Source organism: Larimichthys crocea, chromosome XVIII (assembly GCF_000972845.2).
Source record: "Larimichthys crocea isolate SSNF chromosome XVIII, L_crocea_2.0, whole genome shotgun sequence".
In the NCBI taxonomy this organism is placed as follows: domain Eukaryota; kingdom Metazoa; phylum Chordata; class Actinopteri; family Sciaenidae; genus Larimichthys; species Larimichthys crocea.
Window position 1 is genome coordinate 16,783,329 of NC_040028.1, and position 27,254 is coordinate 16,810,582.

Sequence of the window (27,254 nt, forward strand, 5' to 3'; positions counted from 1 at the left end):
CCTGACCTAGAATTGCTACTTAGAATTCGGGCTGAACCAACTCGCAGGAGCGGAGGGGGGTGGCTGGTGGGAGACGACAGGAAATCTTGACTGGGATGTAATGGAGTAGGACCACTGGAAAGCTCGGGCGAAAAAGGGGGGGAGACACATTTCTATTTTATAATGTTACCGTGATAATGTTGTGATTTTGTTAAGTGTTGCGCCATGCATCCGTCGTCGGAGGAAGACGGGAATTAAGCTCACACATTCCAGGTGAGTGCTCTTTCTTTCATACCCAGGTGGAAAGTGTCGCTTTGCCCGAGCTCGCCTCCTGGCAATGGGCACACGCGGGTCCTCCTCCCGGGGACATCTCACTCCGGTATCCGTTCTTCTCTGCCTCTGTCCCCCGAAGGCTGGCGAGCATAAGAGAAGAGAGGAGGAAGAAAAAAAAAAAAAAAAAAAAAAAAAAAACCCACGTCGTGTCTAGCCGTGGCTAGACAGTGAGCACCGTTTCCAACACCGTGAATGCTGATTTTTTTTTTCCCATTTTTTTTTCTCCTTCCAGCGCTACCGAAAAAAAAAGCGGATTATTCACGATGTTTTCAGCATGGTGTAAAACCCGCGGAGAAATATTGGTTTTTACCCCATTATACCGGAGGACCGCCCGTGCTTCGTGAAAATGAAAAAAGGGATACAATGCAGCATGCATGTTCTGCATTCTTCGGGAGTACCACACCGTATGGTATTGTATTCCCCCCCTTAATTACACACACATTAAAAAAAAAAAAGGTGTGATATGATTTTATAATAATAATAATAATAATAAAAAAAAAACGCGCAGCGAGATTACACAAGGCCTCCTCGGCTTGTGCTTGATTGTGTGTGTCGGCCAGCCCCTATCATCTGCCGAGCGATTTAATTGTTACATTGTTAAACGGAGCAACTTGGAAATGAATTGCTCAAGGAGGAAATGTTTTTATGGGCCCTTTAAATGATTGCATTTGATGTTTTTTTTATTTATTTATATTTATACATAGAAATGTGTGTGTTTGTGCTTATGGCCCGACGTCGTTGTTCTCCTCGCTCTCTCTCTCTCAGCCGCCGTCCAGTGCCTCCCTCTTCGGGGAAGACTTTGTTTGCGCTGGCCGACGCTCCATGAATGCAAGTGCTGAAGTCCTTCCCTTCCCCCCCAGTTCTCCGGCGAAACAGGAACAACTTCTTTTAGGAAAAAGAAAAAAAAAAAAAAAAAGTTCCTGGAGTTTTCAAGCGCCATGGAATTACTTTGTCCGCCAAGAGTTGTCCAGTGAGGCGCTGAGATTTCAGAAGGGGGGAGCCTAGAGAAAGAGAAAGAGAGGAGGAAAAAAAAAAAGTGTAGTTGTTGTGTGTGTGTGCTTTACGTTTATTTGCAAGAGCTTTAGGGTTTGATGTCTTCTCTGTATGAGTGTGTGTGTGTGTTTTAGGGACGACTTCCTCGAGTAAGGCCCGTTTGTAAGTAACTTGTGTGTGGCATTGTGTGCTGTGTTACCTTGGCAAGACCAAGAGAGCTAAACATAGTAAAGAATGTGTGTGTTTTTTTTGTTTTTTTTATAAAGTTTTTAACCTTTTGAGTGAAGATCCACAGGTCCTGTAGTGCTTTTTAGATGTTTGACTCCTCTAATGGAGAAAGTCTTTAACTTGTTTCCTTTTTCATAAGTTTATTTTCCTTTTTTTATTCTTATAATAAAGCGTTTGTCGTGGATCGTGCAGAGAATCTTTGTCTAGTTACCCACAGTGACTTCTTGGTCCACAGGTAGGGGGTCGGTGTCTCATTCAAGGACCTTCTTTTTATTATTATTTTTTTTAAAGTATATCTGCCAGTTAGTTGCTGCAGACCTTTTCCTGTTTCAGGACTCTCTGGTCTCTTCAATTGCTAGGCAACACTGCTGTCTGTGCCATGTATCTGTTGCATACTCATGAGAGGGTGTTTAGTTTTTATCTTTTCTTTGTCGTTCTACCTGATTTTATTTGCGTTGTCAACCTCCTTTTTTTTCAAGGAAAAAATAAAAGTCACTTTCGCTCCTGACATTTGGAGGAAGGTCCTCTCAGATCCAAGGAAGTATCATACACCGTCTTGTAGTCCCTTATGTCTACACCGGTCGATAACTGAAAAGTATAAATGAGTGTCCGGGTTAAAAAGGTGCTCCTGTAGCCCCTAATGATTTCAGCTTTGCACTGGTTATGTGTTTGCTACATGCCGGTCTTGTCAACACGAGCCACTTGAGTGCTTTTCCTTGCCGTTTTCCTTGTTTGTTTCACCCAGTGAGCAAAGTTCTTCTCCCTCTGTTCCAGGTGTGAATGACTTGTGGCTGTAGGGTGTCGTGAGTGGGCCCAGGTTTCCTTTTGCACAGCCTCCGTGGCTGACTGGCTGGGAGGAGTCGAGTGGAGTGGAGAGCAGACATCAGTGCCCAGGGGACGTGAGACCTGGTTCTCCATATGAGGCCCTGCTGAAAGGGCAGGGGGGCTTCTGAGGTAACCCAGCTCCCAACTCTACTTCTCTGCTCTTTCACACTTCAGTCACAGTTTCTTGCATACACATCAAAAACACACATCCGTGACGTAAATGTGATTGTTTTACTAGAACTACAACTAGAATGTTTGCACAGCGTGCTACATTTACCGTCTGCCATTTTATTTGTCTGTCCAAAGTTTATTCCCACAAATGGGACAGAAAACGGCGTCCATGGCGTGTACAAATACCTTCCAACGATCCCACAATGCAGTACTACAGTTCCTTTTTATATCGGGAGTAGTGATTTCAGTCACAGTCATGCCGTAGCGGTATTTGTTTTCAGCGTACGTGAAGCAAAACGAAAAAGTGACACGTGCCGGCGACTACAAGCTTATACTCAACCTTTCTTACATTGTCAAACACGACTGCAAATACTTCTTTCTTGCGCTCAAACACTGGTCACTATCTCTTGACATTTATCTCTGGAGGTGCCCACGTCTGATGAGACGGTGCCTTGAATTGTAGATGTGTGGCCGCCCTTGATGCTGAGGGAAGCGGCTGGAGGGGAAAAAAGGGACCTCATAGGCCGAGGACGTAACGCGGTCAGGGCGCTCTTCCTGAGAACGCTGTCCACGCTGTTTATTTATCTGCTATCTAATCCGAAGCGTGTTAACCAAAAACCACAGTGAGGTGAAGGACGCGGGGAAATGGATATTGATGTAAAGTGGCGAAGGATTTATTTTCTCCTCTTGTGTATTGGCCTCTCATGTTTCCATGCATCTGTTTGCTTCATGGGTCTTCTAATTAAAATCGCGAGGCTTCTGTGTGACATGGAGGGATGCGTTGGAGGGGCAGTTTGTCTCATCGACTGTGCGGTGGGTGGCAGCGAGCTCCCCTCCGTGTTCATACAGTATGTCAGACCCCAATCTGTATCTTCTGTTGCTTGAAATGTTTATTTTCACTCTCTTGCCTCATTCTGATCTTTTTTTTTCTGGTATCGCTTTGCTCATAAACGAAGCAGAGACACATCGGTTTCCAATTCACCCGGTGTTTTGACTAAGACGTCCATTCATAATTAATAAAAGAATTTAGTTCATCCGCCAAACGCCTCCTATAATAGTCAGACCTCCATTGTACAGTAATTATGTAGGATCCCCCAAGGGAGCAGGAAAAGTACTACTTGGATTTTAATCATCGTAGATCTGCAAGTTTGGATGATGTTTGACAGTCCTTTTAAAGATCCTGAAAATATGTTAGTATAATACACAAAAAGATCATTTATAAATGTGCTTAAAGAGGTTTTTGTACAGTGCGTGTGAGCAAAACAACTAGATAAAACCAATGACAGTAAAAAGACTTACTGAAGAGCTGTTTGGAAGCTCAAAATAAGTAGTGTGCTGCCTTTTCCGCCTCCAGCTAATTTAAAAATCGGCAAAGAAATGAATCTTTGGCGGACCAAAAAGAGGAGGCCAAAAGACGCCTGGGTCACCAGTAACGGGACCACGTAATTTGAATGGGTGAGTTTTTTAAAAAAAATTAGCAATAGAGACCAAAACAGTTTTTTGAACCAGGCTGTAAACATGAAATCTTCTGTAGCCGGCCTCAAGCAGCCGCTCGAGACGTTACATTTTGTGGCGGTTGGCTTCGTTTCCCAGCTACGGAGGTTGCCGCTTGGACAAAGCTTGTCGTCTGACGACGTAACCTGAGCTCTGAAGTTGATGGCAAATGAGAGTAAAAATAAACGTTTGATTCGTTGGTTGCTGTCAGTTTTACCCATCAGTTCTGTCGAAATAAGTAGTAGATCCATTCAGATTTAGTGTTTGTTGGTGCCTCTAGAAACTATATCGAACGAATGAGGTTTAAGCCAGATTTGACCACATCCGCCAACTCTAAAGGTCGCATTCAGACAGGATCCGGCGCTGCGTCGAAAACAGATTTCCCCCTTCGTTTGAGTGCAGGTTGACTGCTATGCCGCAAAGAAATGCAGCGTCCTGCGGCAGAGAGGCTGAGCCAGATCCAACTTTTGGAAAAAAACGCAGCCCGACGTCACAATGTGGCCGGCAAGTTGTCTCTGAAACTGAGACTATCCAGGTGGATTCATGGGACTAAACTCTGATACTCTACCTGTTGTTGTGTTCTGGTTTTGTTTATTTCATGAACCAGCATCTAAATCTGTGTTTGGCTCGCAGTTTATGCCGCAAAATAGCGACACAAAGAAGTTTAATTAGGTTTGTATTCGATAGTTAGAGAGAGCGAGAGCTTTGGTTGAGTGACACGGGCGGTGAATGAGAGTAATGGAGTGCTGGCCTTGATAAAGTCGGTTAATCGGAGAAATAAAAAGTTAGTTACTGATTGTTTCACAGAGGTTACACACCCAGCAACCCTGCTAACATTTCCCTAACTGTCCGTTTTCTAAAACTTCTGAACACAATATAATTAAAAAGGGTATCAGTTCTACTCCATGGGTTACATAGGGTCTTTTTGAATTTGTATTCAAAATTAGACCTTAGAGGGATTAAAAAGTAGAATCCTGAAAAATAATTATTGTATAGTACTTGTGAAAGGCCAAGCTACAAACTGCAGAGGCAAGTTAGGAGCGACAGATCAAATATATTAAGAAATATTACAGTTCAGATAGCAGGGATTAGTCTAATACTCCAGTTAGAGTCATTCATGCCACACAAATACGTGCATGTGTGGTTTATTTATTCGTTAGATCAAATTTACATCAGTCTTCACTGAGAAACATAATAAAGATGAATTATTATAATAAAGGGAATTGGCTACACAAGGCTGAAAGATGTCATTTAAAACAAATCTTTTAGTCCTTTAAAGCTTCCCGTAGTAATTCTTTACAGCTTAGTGCTTCAATCCAAACAGTCACAGCTATAAATATAAATGTGTTTTTCTAATAGCTGAGTATTGTATCTTTTTTTTTTTTTAGTTTAGGAGGTCTCGGTCTCACATGCATGGATGTGTGGTAGGAGTTTGCCCATACAGGATCTTGGGGGATGTGTCTGGCTGAGTCAGAATGTACCTATAACTCTGCGTTCATGTTTCTCTGCTGTGATTGACAGTTGTTGCACAGACGGGCTGTTTCCCGCCTGCTGCGAGGGGGGAGGCGTCCTCTCAAACAGAGCCGCTCTCAGGTAGAACCTGCAGGGAGGGGTAAGCCGCGGTGACCTGCAATCACCTCAGCTATCTGTTCTTTAAAAGCTGGCAGCCGGGCGCTGAGGTCTCGTCCAACCGCCAGACTCACTGCGGTCACTAGTTAACCTAGTTTAACATAACAAGGCTGACCAGCAGAGGAAGATGGCTAACCACTTTTTAAAAAATGTGTTTTACAGGCTGCTGTAGTAGACGAAGCGTTGGACAGTGATGGCACTCAGGAATAATCCATATCTGTCCACCAAAGTCAGGCTGAAAAGTGTTAAAGTTGAGATTTTGGCCACTGCACCTGTGGGGGATGATTCTTTATTTTTATATTTCTCCAACAGGAAAAAGATTCCGATATAAAAAACATGGTGCATGTGTCACAATTCAAAGAGCTTTGTTTTCATTTGAAATCAGTTAGATAATTTTATGAGCCAGTGACAATCATCCATCAACTGTGTCCAATCTCCATTACCAAGTCTGCTTCGTCTATGCTGTCAGTGTAAATGAGAGGAAGCTCCTGGCATGTTAAAACCTTTATGTTGTCTGGTTAAGATCCCGATGAGCGATGCTGTGTACGTGTCGGTGCTTTGCACAATGCGTTTGGTGTTTTTCCACATTTAGTTTGGGAGAAAATGAGCAAAGCCTTAATGAGCGGAGCGTTGCTTGCATTAACAACGAAGATCGCCAAGATCTTTTGGTGGAAATGTGAACGTAGTCGAGATGAGTTAAAAACTATATGGTGGCACTTTTGGGGACAGATCGTCGGGCTATTAATGCATTCATGCGTTCATGTCATTGAAAATGGGGAATTATGGAATAACCTCCTGATATACAAACTTCCATCCAATACTTTTTTCCAAGATGGTTTCCCCTATTGCCCAAGTTGTTGTCACACCATTTAAATGGCCTTTCAAACATGGCCTTTACAACAAATTAAATGTGTATATATGACGGCCGGAGGCTGCACTAGTCTCAATTTATTAATCCAAGTATTATTTTCTACCCCAAACCCAAAGATATTCAGTTTAATACGACATACAAGAGAGAAAGGCAGGAAATATTCATACTACAGAGACTGAAAACGGCACTTTGTGCCATTTTTGCATTAAAACTTGCTTCAATTATTAAGCGAATCGATTATCTGCGTTTATTTCTCTGCCCAGCAACTAATCGATTAGTCGACTGATCATTGTAGCTCTAGTTTGTGGCTTTGCAGCCGTTTGTTGACACCTCTGTAGGTTTTTTTTTTTCTGCTAAGATTATATGAAACCGTATGAAGCTGGTGTGATGAGTGTAATATCTTGTGTGATTTGATACAATGTGAACAAGGCACAGATTACGTGCTGTTTATTTTGTAATATCAGTCCATCACGATGGGTGGCAGTCAGCAGGGACCTCCCAGTAAAATATGATATTGATTCCTCAGGTACTAATGCAAACATGCCAACATCCATTATGATTCCTCGAGTGCTACAACTCTTTAATGTTGTGGTTTGGGAATTTTCGGCTGCTGAAGTTGAAACATGACTTATTGGGATGTGTTTTGGAGTCTGTCGGGCAGGTAAATCAACAGGTTCCCTCTTTGTGCCTCTACAGGTTTTAGTTCTGGGTGGTGGTGTGGTGGAGGTACCCACATGTTGGACGTTTTTACTGCCATGACTTATTTAGCTTGGAAACAACTGTAGTATTATCACAATCACGTCATTTTAAATGTCACATCCAAAATAGTGCCACACCTTGGATTTGGTCTTTAAAAGATGAATAAATGTATTGTGCCAGGATTTATTGGCAGATTTGCATTTTAAAGCAACAAAGTGCATGCTTTCAACACGTTACCATGTGGGTGACGGCAGGGTCAGCCGTGTCTTGTTGTAGTTTCAGAAGCTCAAACAGAAACGCACATTCAGACTCATGGGAACGTAAGATGCCGTCAACATGTAGCACAGTTTTTAGTGCGTTATTAGGACGGCTAACTGCTGCCGCATGTGGGCATTTCTTCGTGCAGCAGTATGAGTGTGTGCACGTATATTGGTGTATTTAATTGGGCAGGTCTGTGTTTAAAATTCCATGGGAATGACACACAAGCGCGAGCTGGGGTAATTCAGGGACACAATCTGGCTCATTTTTTTTCTCTCGGGAGTGCTAATTTTGTTGTATGATAGCAGAGAGGAGACGGCACATGTCTTGCGTACCGTGTGTGTGTTGCTTTATTTATTAAAAAAATAAATAAAGCAACACACACTTGTTTGTTTGTTGTCATGCCAGGTCAGTAAAGACGGTTGAACTGTGTCACATGGTCTGACAGGCTGAGATGTCACTTTTCTTTCACTGCGTTCTGATTTGTAACGCACAAAAAAAAGAATATGTGGAGAAACTATTTCGAGCGGCACGTCTTAATCTGTTATTCCTTTTCCCGCCTAATGTTCTTAGTGCTGTAAACTGGAGGTTGTGCACAGCGTGGGTTGTGTTGACTCCCGCTTCAAATGTGGGCATTTGATGTTTCTACGTTTGTTGCGAGGCTCGGCATCAAGACATTAATGACACTTCTGGCAAATGCGTTATAATATATTGGCAGGAAGAACCCTCTGACCAGCAAGCGGGGAGAACAGAAGCCTCCTTTTACAACTTATACGTCTGCACGTTGGGATTTCCCACAATGCTTTTAGCCACAGGGAGACGTCCTCCCAGCGTGAGCAAAGGGAGGAATGTGGCTCCGAGTGTGGGAGTGACCGTCGGGATGGAGGGGAGGGAGTCACGGACCAGAGAGCATGGTCGAGGGGAAGGGAGGGAAAGAAGGGGTCTGCACGGAGGGCAGCAGAGTTTCTCTTAAGCAAATGGAGTTTTTGTTTGGCTTTTCATTTGAGCCATAACCAGAGGAACCCACCGCGGAGGGGGGAAAACATGGAGCTGCACTTTTGCTTTGTTTGTATGCGTTTGCACTGGGAGTGTGTTTTACTGTATACTGTTATCGTCACTGTCATTGATTGTGGGCACTATTAACACATTACCTTTATTTGTTCAGACACAGTTAAGTGCTCCTCTGCTGGATGCCTTTGTGGGTTCAAAACTTTAGCCCTGTGTCTAATATACAACCAAAACTCCCCCAAAAGTTTGGACGGCATGTACAACATAAATACAACATAATGTGATAATTGAAAACAGTGCAAAGACAAAGTACTTAAGTCTACTTTTTCAACATGGGTATCCTTGAAAGACCTGGCTGTTCATGTGCAAGGATGGGGCAAGGTTCACCCCTTTTGTGAAACATATAATAAAGAATATCACCGTGTTGGCTCAAGAACACGCGTGAAACCTTCGTCATTAAACACAGTTTGCTGCTTTATCTACGAATGCGAGTTAGGACTCTACCACACAGAGAGAAAGCCAGATATATCAACAACATCCAGAAACGCCCCTGATTCCTCTGGACTGAAACGGACTGATGGAAAATGTGTGCTGTGGTCTGACGAGTCCACATTTCATTGTTTGTGGAAATCATGGATATTGTGTCAGCCGGGCTGAGGAGGGAAAAGCTGCGTCCAGATTGTTACCAGCACAAGTTGTGAGGGTGATAAGAGGTTGTGTCAGTAGCCAATGTTATGATGGGTAACTTTAATCTGTGAAGGCACTACTTCCAGATTTATTTCAGTAAGTCGGTGCCAAAGAGTGCGGATACGACACAGACCCGTTTGAAAATGTGTGGCACATTCATGAAGCCAGCCAGAAATAGACCTGAGGATAATTAGGACTCGATCTGAAATGTGTTTGACCCCCAACGCACCCGAAAAGAGACCAAAAACATTTAATTAGTGGTGCAAGCCTGATCAAAGAAGCTGTGTATAATCTTTCACTGTGATTTGAGTTTGACACATCGGATAATCAGAGCTTCATGTGTCAGAGATGCTCACCTATAGACCCCGGACCAGATTCAACTGAACATAATCTGAACCTTGACCGACTTTCCTGTGATGACCTCTGGTTGATTACAGGCAGACTCCTCGTCTTTCTATCTGTATCTACATGGCTTCCGGTGCTAACATTTGTTAGTGCGACCACGTAGTTGTTGCAAAGTTGTAAAGGTAGCCTCTGTCCAAATCCAATTCAAACTCTTCTTTGGTGGATTGTCCTACCAGATCAGTGGCGTCCCTGTCTACCTTCAAAAACCTGAAGACCTCCAGCTCTTCTACCTCCTCTCCTAGCACTACCAACAACTTGAGATGATAAATCTATCCCCTCTAGAACTGTCACGGTTACTTATTGTTGCACTAACATGTCCTAGTCGCACTGTATCTTGATTGTGTCCCTTTTTTTTGTCAGCTAGATGACCAAATGTGATTTTATGGGAAGTTGAGGAAGGTGAGCAGTGTTCACGCTGGTCCTGTAACACTTACGTACCTTGAATAAAATCCATAGTAAACGGGTAGTTTAACTTCCTTGGTTTGGCCACAACAATCGTACCGTGAGCATTTGATACTGGCACACCCCTAATTTGCACCCACGCTTGTTATATCAGACACATAATGGCACATTGTTGCCAGTAACCCGTTCTCTTTGTCTCATATTGAGTAGAAAGGTATGTTTGTGTGTAAGCAAGACACACCTACTCCAGCCAGAGATGCAGAGACGGAGAGGGCAGATCGACAGAGATGGAAGTGCAGGGTGAAGTGTGTGTGTGAGAGAGACGGAGATCACAGCAGGCCCGAGTGCCGAGTGCCAGTCCTGCTGTTGGAGCTGGCCGCCACACATGGCACCGTGCCCAGGCTACGCCAGCAGATGTGTCACTAGTGAGTCAGCTGTGTGTGTGCGTATTTGTGTGTGTGTGTGTGCCTGAGACACAGACACCCACCCACACACTCTGAAGAGACTTGTGTAACATCCCCCCCTTTCTCCTCCTCCTCCTCCTGCGGGTGTATTTGTATCGCACCCCTTTCCCATTCTCCTGTTTTCGTTGCCACTTCCATCATTGTGATGGACACGGCGAGGCTTCTGTCACCGCCATGTGATATGACCAAATGTGACATTACACACATGTCCGCTCTCTGGGGATGAAGGGGCATCGTCTGCCGACCAGAGGAGAAGCTGAACCGAGTTGTAGAAACGCAGGGGCAGGCAGACCAGTTGAGAGTTTGTAGGACGCAAAAAAGTTTCAAAGCTCTTTGTAAATATTTGCAGGGCTTGGTTTCAGTAGAAACATTAGGAGCTCAGCCGTACGCCCTTGTCGCTGTCATGGTAGATGCATTATGTCAAATGTGACATCGGCAGCGTCACAGCTCTATCTTTAGTGACACGCGACATTCCTGACATTCTGTATGTACCGAGCGTGAATCATGCGTGCTATGTGCAGGGTGTGTCGCGTTGGGACAGCGCTCTTAAGCGAGCCACCTCAACAGGTGAGCATGCAGGTGCTTCCTCAGCCAGGTTACTGTCGGACATCCAACAAGTCTTTGCTCCAAGGGCAGCACAAGTCTCTTTTTATATTTTCTTTAAGTAGAGTTGATGCAGTTTGTTACTGTTTCAATACCAGCCAGGCAGGTATGTGTAACAACCAAGCGCCAACCTACGTGGCTCGGAAATGAAGCCGATGCCAAAGTGGCAAAAACTGCAGTTCAGAACATTTCAACCTCCACAAGCCCCTGAATAAAAATGTCCAACTTCACAGCAGAAATAAAACCTGTTTACAGCCTGGTACAAAACAGTTTTAGTCTTTCTATCTAATTTAAATGATATTAAAGCATAAAGTTATGCAATATTAACTGCGTTGTCGCTTTGATTGACAGGTAGGTGCCATTACAGATTTGAGCCCGCATCGGGTCCAACGATGATCCACGTCTTCGCCTATTTTAGTAACAGGACAAGCCAAGATGGCCGTGGCCAGAGCCTTCAGCTCTGCCTTGAATTATGGCTGCAAAATAAATACCAGATTGATATCATCATCATATTTGCTGTTTTTTGTTTTAAAAAAAAAGTAACTGTTGAAGTAGTGCTTCAGTATTTGTTTAGGTTTAATAAAAAATAATCAACTAAAGATCGAGGCGTTTCAGTCAGTCGTCATTTTGGCATCGCCATCACGTGCGGTTTTGAAGTTTGAAGTATGTGACGCCGGCCGACGGCATGTCGGCAGTCTTGCCTCCTCCTGGCTAATCTTAAAAATTGGCAAGCGTGAGGTTGGCCGAATGACAAACAAGGCATCTACCTGTCAGTCGAAGCGGCAGCACTTTGAGCGTTTATATAATTTGAACAGGTAAGTTCTCTAAGAATTCACCCTCGGTACAGTTGTCATGAACGGAGGGAAAAACAGGCTGTAAACATGGGGACTTATGGAGACTGACTCGTTCTGCAGCCAGCCTCAAGTGGACGCTTTTGGCGCTCTAAGAACTGCTGCACGCTGTGTGAGAGACCTGAAATATTCTCGAACGCTTGCACTCACTTTATTCATGATGTTTTGCTCCGCGGAGTCCACCTGGGGAAAATTTATAATTCATACCATGAGAGTAAAACAGGAAGTAAAGACGCCTCATGGGAAGACTTGACGGTTGTTTGTGCTGCTTATGGTCCCATTACACATGCGCTTAAGATACCGGTGACGTCATTTAAGCGTTGACTCATGAGGAAATACGCAGTTTTCTATGTGCCATTATCCCGTAACTGACACCTGTGGCTGCTTTTTAACATTTCTTTTTGCAAAGCGTCAGGTGGAGACCTCCATGTGGGTGATATTTGAATGAATATCGGGTAAATTTTAGTTGCAGAGAGAGCCGGATTCAGCCTATACACACCGAACGGCTCCTTTCTTAGGGATGGGTGTGTGTTTTTTGTTGTTTTTTTATATATTTGTGCAGAAAACTGTGAGGAGAGGTGGAAATAATGTTTCTGATATTACCCTAAACAAATAATAGTCTAACGGAAATTCTTGAGATGGAGGCCGAGCAGACGGGAGAACGTGTAGGGGAGCTAGAGAGAGAGAGAGAGAGAGAGCAATACTCCATTGTGACTGAACTGCAAAATGGGATTTGCATAAATAAGGCTGAAACATCAGCAGGGCCAACAGCAGGACCGAGATGAGGGAAGAGAATTGATGTGTGTGTGTGTGTGTGTTTGCACTGCTTTTTTCCCCCCTTCACCACGTCTTTGTAGCATTGTTGTGTAAAAAACTTAAGCCAGCGGACTAGGTTGGCAGCAAGGTCATGGTTCCTCCAGATACCAGTAGATACTCGGCTTCCTTCAGAGGAATTTGGGTGACGTAGCAGGGAAGGGGCTACTCTCTTTACACCACGCTCAGCCAGCGTGCGATCACTGTTACATAAGCATGAAATGAAACGCTCCCTTTTAGTGCCACCCGCGTTTTGAAAAACCCAAATCTAATTGAATTGAACTATTTTCTGCCCTCTTTTCATGTGGAACCTCATATTTATATCGGAGGCAAAAAAAAGAAGAAGAAAAAGCTCATTTCCAGAGCCTCATTATACTGTTTTCCCATTGACTCGCATGCACTGCAGCTCCTCGTGCGCGCCGTGATAGACAGTTCAGCGTCTTTTACTGGAGATAGAGGGAGAGAAATCTCTGTGATTACCTCCACGGCGCTTTTGTTGTGTGTGTGTGTGTGTGCGCTTTGCGAGCCTGTGGTTGGCTGCCGCGCGCTCGACTGATGTGCGTGTATGCATGTCAGTGTATTCCTTATGACAGTCATGTCAGCAAGCTCCCCAATTAGTGTCTCGTTAGCGTGCAATTGGAGGGAACAGGTGATTGACAGGTCCTGCTGTTTGTGTCTGCATACGCGCGCACACACTCACATAACAGGCGTTTGTGTACGACTGGGGATTAGGTTTGGATAACGCCCCTCGGGGGCATACGTACAGGTGGAACGAAGCAGGAGGTCGATTCTTTGATATCGTAAAATAGTCAAATGAAATCTCTGTTAGCAAAACTGTTTTTCGGTGGACTCCCAACGGACGATTGGCTTGTGGTGGCCGCTGTGCAAGATGACATCGGTCAAGGCTCTTCTCTGGGAGTCACTCCGACCACAGGAGGCCGGGAAACTCACTCACTCTAAAGTGATAAAGGGCTCACTATGCTTCCAACAAAATGCTTTTCTGATCAAACAGCAGGCCGCCATTTCTGGATCAGCCTGGCTGTAGACACCTCGTTAAAGAAGCCTTAAGACTTTTACTTAAAGCGCGGAGCCATTAAGTCTTATCTTTGTATTCACTGTATAGATTATAATGTACATTTTATTGTTTTATTAGTTTTTATGTTAACTGAATTGGCCATTTTAATTTTTATGCAGTTGTTCTCAAACTTTTCTTATGACCTTTTTATTCATTATGACATTTTATAATCGTACGGCTACAAATTTGATTTATTTCCGTATTAGCTATTCTGCTGGATTCTATCCGTCGTTGTCTATTTCTGTCTTTATTTGCTCCGTGAGGCTCTTTGGGCTGCATGTTTGCATGAAAAGTGTTGTAAATAAAGTTTAAGTTTGAGCATCTGAAACCATCTATACACACCTTTAGGTTATTTGAACAGAAAGGATGGCTTTTTTTTTTTTTTTTACACCTGATTCACGCAGTGATTTGCCGAATGTGCTGCAGCAGGTAAAGTGAGCACACGTTTCTCTCTCAAGCTCATTCTTTTTAAACTCTTCACAGAAAACTTTTTTGTGCTTGCAGTCGAAGTGTGTCCCTTTCTATGACAGCTGACTTCATGCCCTGTGTCTTCATGTAGCCATTAGGAATAAATCAAATTAAATTAAACATTTCTGCCCCCAGACTTTTGTCAGTTGTATGAACTAGTTTGTTTGAAAAACTTACTGATGCCTCATTTAAAAAGCTCCGTCGGTGAAGTGTGTCTCAGTCCTTTCTGCGGCGGCCCCACGGTTCGACTCCAACCTGTGGCCCCTTTTTTGCTGCACGTTGTCCCCTCCTCTCAATCCGTGCTTTCCTGTCACTCTTCAACCATCTCTGTCAGATAAAGCTTGAAAAAGACAAAAGTGTAAAGAGTGTGTGCCGTTTAATCCTCGCTTCTCAAATGTGTCTCGTAAGGAGTTCAGAGTTTTGCACACACTGTCCATTTTTTTTTTGCTTCTCTGTCTTTGGCAAAGATCCTGACTGTTATTATTTACAGTATTTCGGGATCAGAGCGACTGTCTGCAAGGTCTTTTCCGCTCACTTTAATCGAGTCGACGGCGTCACGAGCCGCCCCCCAGTCTGTGTGTTTTCATATTTTAAAGGTTAGTCTAATCAATGTAGTGTGGATCCACAAGGCTCCTCCTCGGCTCCCCTCCTCCTCGCCCTCCCTGTGGAGAAGCTAGCCTCTGCTCGTGTGCAGTAGTGATCTTTGGTCCTGATGGCTGTAAATCACGTCTCCTGTAGACCACTGAGAGACGGGTGTTGCTGCTGTAGCAGGAGTCGGTGTATTTGTCTGGTTCCCAGTGACACCACTCCTCCTCCTCCTCCTCCTCGTCTTCCTCCCTTTTCCTCCTCCTCCTCCCCCCAAACACTCCACCTCCTTCTCCCCAGGGGAACTCTGGAGCCAGTTACAATGTTGAGTGTTTTGGAAGAGCTCCTAAATATTTTCAGGATGACATTGTAATCTGACTGACTGGGCTGCTCTCTCTCTCGAACAGGATTCTCATGCGATTCCCGTGCTTGCTCATCAACGCACACACAAACAGAGACATGCAGTGGTTAGTTTGGACCCCCTCTACCACCACCATCACCACACTTTAATGTTTGTTACAGCTGCAATGCAGGGCTGGTATTTATTTATTTTACATGGTACTCCGCCCTAAATCTAGTAGTAAAGACCGATGCTGGACTTTTTTAGGCCAGTACCATTGTTGATTTTACAGGAGGTTAAAAATCCAATCATCACTTTTGATTTTAGTCTTTTAAAAAAATAACCACAACCTGTACTGAGCGGGACAGTTGAAGTCTAAAGTTGGGAATGAAACTCTCTGGTGGGGGAACTACGTAACAGTGGCTCTTTCTTGTTGAACTCAGACGTATCTTTGTGTTTTCTCTGCTGCAATTTTCCGTGTTACTTATCAGTAGTATCTTAAATCAGCCAAATTAGGCCGCATTTAGACAGGATGCGCTGCTGGGGGTATGTCTGTTTTGTGCTGAATGTAACTGCTGTGAAACAATCCTGAAATTACTTTTTTATTTTGCTTATTAACCGACTTTATCGAGGCTCACTCACTCTCATTCACAGTCTGTTACTCTCAACCACTGCTCTGCTATCTCAAACCAAAGGAAAACTTCTTCGTGTCTCTATTTCGCCTCATAAATCACGAGCCAGACGCAGATTTAGACGCTGGGTGCGTGAGATAAACAAAGCCAGAGCACAACAGGTAAATAATCAGAGTTTAGTCCATGAATCCACCTGGAATAGTCTCAGTTTCAGAGACATTTCAGGCCGACTGTGGAGGAGTTTGACTGGTCTGAGAGTCTGACGTCGTTGGATCTAGTTTAACTTCTCCACCATAGCCAAAACGGACGACACTGGTTTACCCTGATTGGGCATTTTAGAGTAAATCTGGGTGGCAGTGGAGGGGGACATGACGGGAGGTGAGCGTACAATGGCCTCCGTCTTAGGTTTAGGCCTGACAGAAGGAGAAAAAGATCGCAGTGAATACCTTTTCAACAGAAACATTTTAATGAAGGGTTGAAATGCTGCTGTTGTAAAGTGGCAGTACGTTACAAACACTCATATTTAGGTTCAATACACCGCTTCCGGTTGTGCCGATAGCTTGTGACGTTGCTCACTTGTCATCGTGAGCACATGAATGGAGATTACGCTGCAGTTTTTAGACATGTTTTATTATTACCACCCGTGCTTTCCCTCATGGGTTCAAAATGTCTGTTGTGAAAACAGCCGATTTGGAAATCACTCCTGCTGACGTGAATTAAAGCTGACCAAAGCCGCTGTAAAAGAGAAAATTATCAACTTTTAACAGGCACCTTTCCAGCCTACACTAGTAGACTGAGATTAAAAGAGTTAGTTTGGAGTGTCACTTCAGGTTTATTCACGGTTTTTCTGGTTTTGTTAACTGTCTCTCCTCTCTCTCTCTGTTCTTTCTCAACAGTGTGCCCAAGGGCCGTTGAAAGCCCCCTTGGGAGTTTCATAAATACACACAGAAGAAGAAAAGACTGCTGGACTATTGTTATTGTTTTTACACATTTTCACACACACACACACACACACACACACACACACACACACACAGACAAGGACATAGAGAGAATGTTGGAGGTCCAAGAGGAGAGGCCAGCGGCGGCAGGTACAGCAGCGACACATTTCAACAAGAAGGACCGAGGGAAGAAAGAACGAGAGGAGGCCAAGGACGGTCGGGGAAACCTCTCCAACATCGGGAATCCTGTTCCCGGCTCCAGGAACGTGCGCGCAAAAGCGCCGCTCTCCCTCACAGGCAGTCCACACCAGCACATCACTTCACCCTGTTCTGTAGTCCTGGGAGCCCCATCAATGCACTCCAATAGGCTAAAGAACTCCCCGTCCACCAACACACAGAGGTGAGCGGACTTTCACTGTCTTTGGTTTGTGCATGTGAGGTCCTGATGATTGTTTTTTTGTTTTTTTCAGACTTGCTTTCCAGCTGCATAGCAGGCAGAAGTAATATTTCAAACGGAGATTGTTTTTATGGCTGCACAACATTAGTGTAGTCAGTAAGAGACACTAAGAGACACCGCAAAGCCTCTGTCCAGTCCGTAAACCTGTTACAAGCAATTAAAAAAAAATAAAAAATCATCACACAATATCAGAAAAATGAATAAACATTAGCTGTCCGTGTTTATTAACAGTTGGAAGGAGAGAACAAACACAAAAACTCGACCCTCTGTTCAAGACAGAAGTGGAAAAAAACAGATCACTGTAAAAAAACAACAACAACGTGTTCTTAAAAAACTAATTAATAAATAAAAGATTTTGTGTATTTCAGCCAAGTACGGATGCCAATTTGAGCAGTCTCTTTTTTTTTTTGGATGATGTGACGATGTGTTGCGTGGTGGATGATCAGCGCGTCCCTCGTTCCGGTGTTTTTGTATTTTGTGAAACTCTCATATCTGAACAGTCGCATTAAGGTGCATAAATGTGCTGAGTTTTGAATTTTTTTGAAAAAGCTGATCAGGAGCAAGTCTTACAGAAAACTTCAGCCACAGCCCTTAAACAGCAATTTTTTCTGTCATACGTTATTAATACTTGTGGGGGGGGGGGTAATGTGACCCGTCCCAACTATTTAAATAGAGCGAGCAACCATTTCTAATGCCGGCGAGAGTGTCATCACTTTGTGCTGCTTTTCAATGACGGTGACCAGGAGGAAACCCAGCAATCTCTGCACACGAAAGGGCTCTGAGGCCTTTTTTTTTATGTGTTAGGGTGTTAACCGGCTAGCTGTCGTGCAACCGCGGCAAGTGTGTGCACGCAGTATGTGATCATGAGTGAAACCGAGTCTTGAGAATGTGATTAGGTGTACACAAAACCTGAGCATGTTTCCAATTCTGCTTTAGAAAGCAAGCGCAACATCGCTCCAAGATGGGCTTCCTCGCTCCGTTCTTTTTACCTGAAAGGTCTTGATGTGTGATCCAGAGCTGTTCCAGGGTCAGGGAGTACACTGAGCTTGGAAGTTTTCCCTGCTGACTCATGGTTCTGGAGCCTCTGGAAACGGCTGTCTGGACTGCCAAAATTCTAGCTTTGCCTTCTTTTTCAACTAGCTGTGTGTCTGTGTGTGTACGTACATAAAGTGTGCTAGGCTGCGGCTGTGCTTTTTGGACATGTTGGCATTTGTTTCATGCTACTTGTACAAGTAAGTGTGTGTGTGTGTGTGTGTGTGTGAGGGAGAGAGAGACAGAGAAAGAGATTAGGGTGTGGTAAGGGAATTCTCTGCCAGTTGGATGTGTCCTGCTTGCCTGAACTGAACTGCTCTCATAACTAGTAAGCAGCAGTAATTTGTAGATGGCCTGCGTCTCTCACAGTCTGTTCCTTCAGGTTTCACTGTGCGCATGGAATTCCCAATACTGGTAACCTAATCTTGTGTTCATAGACATCCGATACCAACTGCTGGACGCCATAATGACATTGTGTTTAGCAGTTGCAAAGGAAAAATAGGGCATAAAAGAACAATTACGTTTTCCCTCTCGTCTCCTGGGTATCCCAGTGTTATAGTGAAGGAGGTGAGGAGGGATATCAGGCCTCATGGATAGCCAGCTGTCTGACTATGTACCGCTTCCCTTGTCTGGTTTCTGCCCAATTCCAGAACATGATTACTGGGTAACTCAACTTCAAGCTCCAGGCTTTTTTGCTTGATATGGGCCATTTCTTCCCCTGCTGTGTGTGTGTGTTTCATAAGTTGAAAACAAGGTCACAAATATATGTAGGAAGACAAAACATGACATTTTAGAAGTCTGCAGAATGTCTTGTTGCATCTGTGACACACTTAAATAGACAGTTATATCAAAATTTGCAATAATTTTTCATTTGCACTGTTGAAAATGTATTCACTGCGATCTTTTTCTCCTTCTGTCAGCCCTAAACCTAAGACGGAGGCCATGGTACGCTCACCTCCCGTCATGTCCCCCTCCACTGCCACCCAGATGGACTCTAAAATGCCCAATCAGGGTAAACCAGGGAACACTGGCAGCCAATCACAGCCCTCACCCTGCGACCCCAAGACCCTGGGTGCCAAAGGGGGTCAAAATGTGGCAGGGAGCATGGGGCTGAAGAACGGCCAGGGTCTGACCTCTGGGCCAAGCTCCAAGGTTAAAGTCAAAAGGGAGAGAAGCACCTCGGTGGAGTCATTCGAACAGCCAGAGAGTGGCACACCCACGAGTGAGGAAAAAGGTAAGAACCCACCACCATGGCGAATGCTCATTATTAGCGGACCATCTAATTTCCAGCAGATCGCTGTGTGTGTGTGTGTGTGCCAAAGTGTTAGATGGTCTTTGTGAAGTGCGGCGGTCAGTTTCGATGTTAGAAAGTTTGAATTCAAATCGCAGAGACTATTTAAAATGTTGTTTTTATTCTTGCTGTAATGATAAAATAGCTGAACCGAGGTAAGGTGCATGAGTTTTTATGTTTTTAGGAGCTTTTCCTACTTCATCGAGGTTTTGAATCTTTAAACTGCTCAGAATAGATGGTATACCTACAGCGCCTAAACAATGTCATGTCAGCAGTGTCTCTGTCTGAATGTTCCTGTACATCTGGTAGCTTTACACATCATTTCCTGTAGAGGTAGTGTATCAGATTTATTCGGCACTGATTTATGAATGAAATGTCATAAACGCTCGCTAATTACAGCCCATGGTTTACTCTGTTCCTGTTATCCTACATAACTTCATGAGAAGCGCTGGATGTAGTTTTTTTAGTATTCTCTCTTGGGGATACAACACAATCTGCCTGGAGAAGGCAACAGTTGGACATCTTGTGAAGGGTACTTAGCAGTCCCTCATTGTCACTCACACAGATGAACCCAAGCCCACTAATGGTTGTTATATGTGTGTGTCTTTTACAGATAGCAGCAGGGTGAAGAGGATGTGTGTGGCAGAAAGGAGGCAGCCGTACAGTGGAGCCGACTGGTGCTCTGGGGGAGAAAGTGACGAAGATGACAAAGGATTCTTCAGTAAGTGTGTTAACGTGTGCATCCAAGCATGCGTTAGCAGTCCCTCCTGCTGATCAACTTAATTTATGACAGCTCCTCAGTAGAACTACATCTCCCATAAGCCTGTGATGATCCTAAAGCCACGATCTTCCCTGTTATTGTCTCCTCGTAGACTGCAACTCCAGTGACGTGAAGCCCCAGGACTCGGTCACACATTCTACCTCCAATGCTGGACTCAGTCGCTCCTCCACGCCCTCCCACAATACACTGGGAGGCCAGGGCTCCACAACAGAACCTCCTAGTGGCCAGAAACCAGGCTCAAAACTTGTTTATGTCTTCACCACAGAGATGGCCAACAAGTAAGGAAGCTGAAAGTTACTATTTGTATCTGTTGCGACTTGTTGAAGCTCAGAAATTTCCCCCTCTAGCAATAATTTGATATCGAAATCTTGAATTTTTAGTACATATATTGTAGTCTTACACAGATTTAATTATGATCAGTGATTTGTATGAACAGTTATCAGTACTTATTTGGAATATGAATGTGTGTTTAGACCTTAGACTTAGACCTACACCCGCAGAGAAACCCTTTGTGGAATTGCAGTTCAGAATTAAATGAAATTGGGGCGGTCGGTGGCGTAGTGGGTTAAGCGGCCGCCTCGTGTGTAGAGGCTACAGTCCTCGCTGCAGTCGGCCCCGGTTCGAATCCCGCATCGGACGGCCATTTGCTGCGTGTCATTCCCCCTCTCTCTGCCCCCTGCTTCCTGTCTATCTTCAGCTGTACTATCAATAAAAGGCATAAAAAGGCCAAAAAAAAACATTAGGAAAAAAAAAAAAAAGAATTAAATGAAATTACCTACAATGATAATTGCCTGAAGTATATCTCTGTGCCCCTGTCAGCAGTGGTTGTTGTCTTTGATCTTTGTGGCTGCCGTTTGTGTGAATTGAGATACTTTCTTCCATCCCTTACCCTTTCTTCCACCAACTTTCCCAGTTATAGCCTAAATCCATTGTGTGTATCTGCGCGAACATGTGTGCTCAGTTGGCGTACACTTGGTTTAGATTAACACTCTGTTGGGAATTATAGATCAAAGATGTGGATGCTCAGTGGAAGGCGTGTTTGTGTGCAACAGTTTACTTAGTCTGTTGACCTTGGTTTTACCTTCATGGTCCCATCTAGTAGTACTTCTTTATTTGGCTCATTGCCTCTCAAATATGCACACGAACATTTATTGTGTCTGATGACTGATATCTGACTGTCTGCCTTCTTGTCCTCAGGGCAGCTGATGCAGTTCTAACTGGCCACACAGAAAACATCATTGCCTTCCACATGAAAAACATCTCCAACAGCAAGGACAAAGCTCACCTCCTCCTGGTAGAGACCACACACAGGCTCTTTTTTTTTAAATCACACATATGCTTGCATTTCCCATAAACACGTTATAACTTAATCCTATGTATGTCCCTCTCTGTTAAAGAACAATGCAGCAAGCGCCCTTCGGAATGACTCCAAGCCTCCCCAGCAAACACCTTCCCATGCCCAAGATCAGAGCCACCAGCCTGGATCCAAGCCGTCCTTACCTGGCTTGGCAGAGCCAGCCCCACCCCAGCCTTCAAACCAAGGGAACCAGTCTGGTGTTCTTCCGCAGGAAGGATCGTCCTCTGCAAGCATGGAATCCAAAAATCTTCCTGGTAGTAGCCCCAGTAACACTACCACCCCAGTTGACCAGGCCCCTGTCACCCAACCTGAGGCAGGCCTCAACCCTCCACCAGCAGGTGAAGGAGGGCAGGGTGGAGGTTCTGGTGGAGTGGGTCTGACACCCCAGCAGCAGCAACAACAACAGCAACTAGCCCAGGAGCTGTTGAACATGGAGGCCAACACAGAGGGTCTGTCCCAAGAACAGTTGGAGCATCGCCAGCGCTCTCTGCAGACCTTGCGAGATATTCAGCGCATGCTTTTCCCTGATGACCGTGATGCCCCACCACCTGGGCCACCACAGTCCCATGGTGGACCCCATGATGGAGGCCCTGATGGTGCACCCCGAAGGTCTGAGCAGGGCCCCCTACAGGCCATGATGGCACAGTCTCAGAGCCTCGGACCGCCAGGTGGGCCAGGAGGACCTCGTCCACAAGTTCCACCCTTTGGCCCGACTCATGGTCCAAGGGACATGCCCCCGTTTCCACAAGATGAAATGGGTGCACACATGGGTGGGCCAGGGGGCTGTGGAGACGGAGATCAGATGACCCCAGAACAGGTGGCTTGGTTGAAGCTACAGCAGGAGTTTTATGAAGAAAAGAGGAAGAAACAAGAAATGCAACACCGGCCTCTCCCTCCAGATATGATGATGCACCCCCATGGTCCACGTGGCATGATGCGAGGGCCCCCGCCTCCCTATCAGATGGGCCCAGGAGAGATGTGGGGGGGACCAGGTGGTCCACCAGAGCACTACCAGGAGCGCATGGGCATGGGCCCTGGCCCCAGAGGTATGCCCGCACATATGCAGAGGATGCCAGGCTTCTCTAGTATGATGAATCCTGAAATGGAGGGACCCCCAAGGCCTGGAATGGGCTGGCCTGACGACATGCCTCCCCGTATGGGAGATGCACGAGGCTTCCCTGGAGGACCTGGGGGAATGTTTGCTGGTCCAGGGGTACGTGGTGAGCGTTTCCCAAATCCTCAGTCAGTCCAAGAAGCAATGTTCCACCAAGGTATGGGTGGAGAGAAGGGCCTTCCTCCTGGTATGATGATGGACATGCAAAGGATGATGGGGCACCAAAGAGGTGGAATGGAACCTGGTAATGGCATGGGTATGTTTCCCAGAATGCCCGGTGATGGTCCTATGAGTCCATCCTCAAGGCTCCAGGGAATGGGGGGCAGGGAAATGGGGCCTGAGTTTGGCATGGGTCCTGGACCTGGGCCAGGACCTCATATGCACCCTTCCAAACTACGAGATCCCGGCATGAATATGAGTCCCGATGAGATGATGAGAATGAGAGGTGGAGGACCTCCAATGGAGAACATGGGTCCTCAAGGTAGGCCCATGCAGGGTCCCTTTCCTGAGCAGACACAGCCAGGAGACTTTCCCATGGGGCCTGGGCGGCCCTTCCCAGGAGGTCCAGGAGGAATGAGGGGTCCACATGGAGACCAAGCCTTTGGTCCAGAGCACAGATCTACACCAACAGGAGGTAATGGTCGTATTAACCATCTCCCCTCTGCTGGTGGTGGACCTCCACAGGGTCAGAGAGGCCGCAAGCCAGCAGATCTGAATGTCCAGGCAGGAGGAGGGAACTCTCCGAGTGTCAACCCACTGAAGTCCCCTCCTCTAAGGCAAGTGCAGTCCCCTATGATGGGCTCTCCCTCTGGAAACCTTAAATCCCCTCAGACACCGTCCCAGCTGGCTGGCATGCTCACTGGTCCCACAGGGCCAACTGCCCCCCCAGCTCCTCCAGCTTCAGCACCAATGAAGTCCCCCCACTCCATGATGGGATCAGCTGGTGCCTCCCCTGTTCATATGAGGTCTCCTTCTCTTCCTAACCCCTCCCCGGGATGGGCCCCCTCACCAAAACCACCCATGCAGAGTCCCGGAGTACCACCTCAGGGTGGCAAGCCGCCCCTCAGCATCACCTCACCAAACATGATGGGGAGCATGGAGCAAGGTACAGCAATCTTTTTTCTTTGTTCATCAGTACTCGTGTCTCTGCTCCTTCATTCAGCATTTAATCTTTTTCTTTTCAGTGACTCTTTATTAAATGCCATTCGGGTATTACTAGGATTTTTTTTTTTGCCAATGGTTTGGTGTTAAAATTTGTATTGCATTTTTAGTCACTAGTCTGTGATTAATATCATAAAATATCTGACTTAGATTATCGCCTTGGGTCCTTTTTTTGAAATAAGAATTGGTCTAAAAAACTGAAACTGAAATGGATGTGGAAGCTCTCTATCAAATGCATCACTCAAGTTAACACATCTGTATGTGGGGTGGGGTTGGGTGGGTTGTGGTCCAGTGGCTCCCTCTTGTGGCCATACATTTGGCTCCTACAGAGTACCATACACCATTGCTAATGTCATCACAGGTAAAAGCAATCTGCCAGAGAATGAACACTGCAAAGTTGTATCACGTCTTTGTCACGTCATCTCTTTCTCATCATGTCGTCCTCTAGGTGGTAACGGTCCTCCCTCAGCCCCTCCTTCATCAGGGGCTCCATCTGGCTCCATGTCCCTCCCAGGCAACGTCCCGTCTGGCAGTCCGTACACCATACCCCCTGAGCCAACTCTATCCCAGAATCCTCTCTCCATCATGATGTCACGCATGTCCAAGTTTGCAATGCCCAGCTCCACCCCGCTCTACCATGATGCCATAAAGACTGTTGCCAGCTCTGATGACGACTCGCCCCCAGCTCGCTCCCCTAACCTGCCATCAGTGAACAACAATGGTAGGACATCTGATCTTTTGTTTGTCCTATAATTTATCATGTTAATTACTTTGGGCCATATTTATACTGCTCATTTGATTGGCTGTACACAAGCTTGTACTGAATGTTTTGTCTTGTACCTGCAGGTATGGCAATGAATCATCAAGGCAATCCACGTATGATGGGACCCAACGCTGGACCCATGTCTGCCCTCAGCCCCTTGGGTATGAATCCAATGGGATCACAGCCCCTCTCCCATGGCATGCCCCCACAAATGCCCTCACCCAATGCCCCTAACATGGGCCCAGGTATGATGCCTCATGGCATGATGATACCACCAAATCCCCAAGATCCTGGTATGGGAAACCCTCAAATGATGCCCCAGGGACGCATGGGTTACCCTCATCGAGGCCAGGCATACCCCCTCACTCAGTCCCCTTCCCAGCAAGGTCCTTTCTCCCCGCACAACGGTCCTGGTCCACAAGGTTTCCCTGGCCATCCCATGGGCTTCCAGGGAGAAGGAGGGCCTATGGGAGGACGGATGGGAAACATGCCTCATGGGGGAGGGGGTGATGGTGGTATGTGTAAGCCCAATACCCCTGGAGGGCCAGAGTTCAACAACATGCAGGGTGGATTCAGTGATGCAGACCTTCATGAGGTGATGCGGCCTGGAGCATCCGGCATTCCTGAGTTCGACCTGTCCAGGATAATCCCTTCAGAGAAGCCCAGCCAGACTTTGTCTTACTTTCCCCGAGGTGGAGGAGACAACCCTGGGGTAAAACCACCACACCCCTCTGGCTTCCCCATGCAGGGCATGATGGGCGATGGTCCACCAAGAATGGGGATGCCCATGCAGGGGATGGGGGGGATGCCAGGGGGGCCTGGTGGGGGAATGGGCCCCCAAGACATGCCAATGGGCAACCCTGGCCACAACTCAATGCGGCCACCAGGTTTCATGGGCCAAGGCATGATGGGCCCCCAGCACCGGATGATGTCCCCTGGGGGTCCAGGAGGGATGATGCAGGGGAGACAAATGACCCATCCAGGCCCTGGCGGCTCACCTAATATGATGATGTCACTGCAGGCCATGGGCGGCCCCCCACAGCAGACAATGATGATGGGGGGTCAGATGAGGCCACGTGACATGGACATGGGGTTCAGTCCGGGCCCTGGAATGTTCTAATCCAACAGAAACCTTGTATCTAGAATGTTCTTGGACAGTACGCAAGTTTTGAGTAAAGGTCATGGTGTTTGGAGAGTGTTCAGACAACTCTGATGGACTCAAGTAAAGGAAGTATAATACAAGAGAGAGGATGTACCCAGAATGAACAGAATGGAGCTAACCAGTCATCTAGTAATGTCCTGTGGGAACTATTCCAATGGAGACTTGGACATGCCCAGATTGGAGTACTTTTGCCACAAGAACATTTAATTTTGACTCATGAACTTCCGAATGTATGAGGATTGTTGTGCATCAATTTCGCAAAAACTGTTCTTGTGTTTTTTTTGATTATCTGACTATAAAGATGACTTCAACATCAAAGAGGAATCAACCTAACAAGTCAGCGTGGAGATGCTACAGTATATGTCTACTTTTTTCAAATTTAAAAAACAAAAAACAAAAACAAATTTGTCATGAAAGTGGTATGGAACAAGAGAAAGGAATAAGAAGAATTTGTGCTTTGTGAAGACTTTAGTGGAACTCCATCTTGTCTCTCGCTCCATTGTTTTGACTGTTTCTGTACAGTATATACGTGTGAGAGTGTGTGTGCGTGCTTGACAGACTGTATGTTTGTGTGGTATGTATGTATGTATGTGTCTGTATGTATAGGCATTCTATCAGTGACCTCTCAACTCCTCTTGCCCAACTTTCATTGGGGGAGGAACGCCCCCTAAAAATACTGTACTGTTTACCATTGGTGGGCTATTCGAATTTTAGTCTATTTTAATTTCCTTTGTAACTCCAGTGTATAACAAACCAAACTATGACCTCATTAAGATAATAGTATTATTAAAAAAGCACAAACATGGACCGTCTGCAGAAAGCGTCTTCTTTTATTTTTACCATTGAGAGCAACACATTAGGTGTGAGGATCCTGGCAGCTTTGCAGCACAATGATAATCCCCGGTCTATTTCACGTTGTGGATGACATTCGACTTGGTGCTCCAAAACTTTCAGGACTCAACTTTCGCCAGCGTGAATAATATTGCTAATACCCAGATGTGCTATGTGTGTTCTTCTTGTTCCTGTTGTGTTCCTGTTTTGTTTTGACTCTCTTGTTGACTCTGGGTAATAATCATTCCCACAGCAATAATCCCCCAAAACGGTCAGCAGAATGGGACAGGAGTGGCTGATTGCCACCAGCAGGTATGCCAGGTATTATAGAACTAGAGCTAGGTAGATCTGGTTTTTAAAAAAAATAAAAAAATTAGTAAGGCAGGTGTGGTGTCCAGAGCGAGACACACAAATGTAAACACGTACTGCTTACCATCCAGTTGACTTCCTCTCTTTTCTCTATTGTATAAGCTTGTCATGTGTTTCTCCATTGGCTTTGGTGCAGAATAGCCTACCAGGGCTGTGGTGATGGACTACAAATAAAAGATATT

At 45.6% G+C, this 27,254-nt stretch overlaps 1 protein-coding gene across 3 annotated transcripts; it reads left to right on the forward strand.

The window, feature by feature from the left end:
* bcl9 (BCL9 transcription coactivator) lies at positions 1–26,679 on the forward strand. Of its 3 annotated transcripts, none has more exons than XM_019263145.2 (10): positions 1–252; positions 2,308–2,487; positions 16,710–17,154; positions 19,164–19,477; positions 20,148–20,255; positions 20,407–20,593; positions 21,513–21,609; positions 21,713–23,891; positions 24,396–24,668; positions 24,794–26,679. In XM_019263145.2, exons 3-10 carry the CDS (start codon positions 16,868–16,870, stop codon positions 25,828–25,830), a joined length of 4,482 nt encoding a protein of 1,493 aa, XP_019118690.1. In that variant the 5' UTR covers positions 1–252; positions 2,308–2,487; positions 16,710–16,867; the 3' UTR covers positions 25,831–26,679. The 3 variants fall into 3 exon arrangements, with proteins under 3 accessions (XP_019118690.1, XP_019118689.1, XP_019118691.1); XM_019263144.2 differs by lacking the exon at positions 1–252 and adding an exon at positions 438–721; XM_019263146.2 differs by lacking the exon at positions 1–252 and adding an exon at positions 1,036–1,467.
* The last annotated feature ends 575 nt before the right edge of the window (positions 26,680–27,254 follow it).

What these genes read in the sequence shown, in the direction of transcription:
- bcl9 (XM_019263145.2), top strand. Translation starts at nt 16,868, where the DNA reads ATGTTGGAGGTCCAAGAGGAGAGGCCAGCGGCGGCAGGTACAGCAGCG. An exon ending in ACCCACGAGTGAGGAAAAAG is followed by an intron (nt 19,478 to 20,147) that starts GTAAGAACCCAC and finishes TGTCTTTTACAG; the next exon opens with ATAGCAGCAGGGTGAAGAGG. An exon ending in AGATGACAAAGGATTCTTCA is followed by an intron (nt 20,256 to 20,406) that starts GTAAGTGTGTTA and finishes GTCTCCTCGTAG; the next exon opens with ACTGCAACTCCAGTGACGTG.